The 2,168-nt window shown below is 45.1% G+C and overlaps 1 protein-coding gene across 1 annotated transcript; it reads right to left on the reverse strand.

Moving 5' to 3' along the window:
• Window positions 1-3: 3 nt before the first annotated feature.
• LOC103768149 (toll-like receptor 2 type-1) lies at window positions 4-1,311 on the reverse strand (the record flags this gene model as incomplete). The annotated part of the gene is made up of 1 exon (XM_008935287.1): window positions 4-1,311. A coding segment is annotated over exon 1 (1,308 nt), but the record flags the coding sequence as incomplete, so codon positions are not given.
• Window positions 1,312-2,168: the final 857 nt, after the last annotated feature.

The raw sequence follows: 2,168 nt of genomic DNA on the forward strand, positions 1-2,168 counted from the left end.
AATCTCACCAAAATTATTTTGGCTAATGTCAAGGTTAATCAGTTTTGGTAGACGACTTACAGAATTTGCAGTCTGTTTCAGAGATTTTAGAGCGTTTCGACTTATATTTAAAGTTTGCAATGAAGGCCAAGCATCTTTACAGATCGTCTCATTTAAGCGAATATTTACAAGCAAATTATCATGAAAGTCCAGATACAGAAGTGATGAAAAACTTTTTGCAAGTTGGCATGCTACCATGAAAACTTTAGAGCTCACAATGGTGAGTCTTTTCAATTGGTTTATTTGTGACTCCATACCATTCAAGTCAAAAAACAAATGAAATTTTGGAATTGTTATATTTATTATTGATATTGTTTCAACAGAACTTCGCCCAGTCCTTAGAAATGCTTCAGTATCCCATGCTCCTTTCCCCTCAAGCACACAATCAATTGCCTCTAACTCTTGCAAAGATGTGATTTTCTTCAGTAATACTCCTATTCGGCTAATACATTGATCTGTGAAGGAGGCATCTTTAAACGTAAGTTTTCGTATCTTGAAAGGAAGCGTAGCGTTCTGCACCAAGCTGTTTTCTATGAATTCTGTTTTGATTTCTCTGACCTCTAACCAAATGACAGAGTGCAGAAGGTCCCTGACAATTGCTGAGAATACACTAGTGTTTCTTAGGTTTATGATCATGTGATTTATCTGCTTAATCCATTTCAAACTTCCCGGCTCATACTGACTGAGCCTGACACCCTCAATCCACAGCGTGTCAAGAAGCTCAATGCCCTCAAAGTTCCCTTGCCGTATCGTGGAGAACCACGGGTTGCCCAGGTGGAGAGAGCTCAGGTTCCTCAGGCTAGAGAAGGGGGAGCGTTCCCCCAGGTCTCTGTAGGAGTTCCCTTGGAGATGGAGGTGCTGGAGCGAAAACAGGTGCTCAAACCACGCAGGGGACAAGTGAGCCAAGCTGTTATTTGATAAGTCCAAGACCTCCAGTTTCCCAAGGGGGCGAAACGCATCCTCGTCTATCGAGCTGATCTTGTTGGACTGCAGCAGCAGGGCTCTCAGGTTCACAGCCTGCTGCAGGTCCTGGGACTGGATGTGCTTTATCCTGTTGTGGGCCAGGTCTAACACTCTGAGTTTGTCCGTGAGCCCCAGCGGAACAAAGTCCAAGCCCATGGAAGAGCAGTTGCAAAGCTGAGTGGCATCACATGAAGGACAAGCGTGCTCCAGCACTTGCTCTTCAGAGAGATTTGCAGCTAAGACCATGTAGATGGCCCACAGTCGCCAGGTGTGTGTAGCTCTTGATTTGTGTTTTGTTTTGTTGTACATTTTGCTGTAGGGAACACAAAGAGAAGTAGGTAGTATCAACTTCCAGTTTTGAACAGTAACTGAAAACAATTGAAAACCTACACAATTTTTTTTAGGAAGTTCAGACAGAAGTTTTTTCTTGTAAGAATTATCCTGTGATACCAGCCTTCCTCTCCTACTTCAGGTGCTCAGCCTGAACATGGCATACTACTCACCTCTAGAGTACGGCTGTATCACATCTCAGTAGTCAGAAAGGAACATTACCAACACGCTGCCTTTTCATACACATTGGCTATGGCTCTTGCCGTTTACATCTCTCATACCACAGCTCTCAACAACAAACTACAGCTGGATCTTTCAACCCTAAACAGGGGAAAAATGTTAGATCATCATTGATCTGGATGAGGGGATCGAGTGCATACTCAGTAAGTTTGCAGAAGACACCAAGTTAGGCAGGTGTGTTGATCTCCTTGAGGGTAGGGAGGCTCCACACAGGGACCTGGACAGGCGAGATCAATGAGCCAGGCCAATGGTATGATGTTCAATAAGGCCAAGTGCTGGGTCCTGCCCTTGGGTCACAACAACCCCTGCAACACTACAAGCTTGGGAAAAAACCTGCCCAGCAGAAAAGGATCTGGGAGTGTTAGTCGATAGCTGACTGAATAAGAGCCAGTAGTCTCCCCGGGTAGCCAAGAAGGCCAATGGCATCCTGGCTTGTATCAGAAATAGTGTGGACAGGAGGACTAGGGAAGGGTTCATACCCCTGTACTCAGCACTGGTGAGGCCGCACCTCCAATACTGTGTTCAGTTTTGGGCCCCTCAATACAAGAAGGACATAGAGGTGCTGGAGTGTGTCCAAAGAAGAGTAATGCATCTAG

The sequence above is a fragment of the Merops nubicus genome, unplaced genomic scaffold (genome assembly GCF_000691845.1).
Source record: "Merops nubicus isolate BGI_N331 unplaced genomic scaffold, ASM69184v1 scaffold11702, whole genome shotgun sequence".
Taxonomy (NCBI): Eukaryota; Metazoa; Chordata; class Aves; order Coraciiformes; family Meropidae; genus Merops; species Merops nubicus.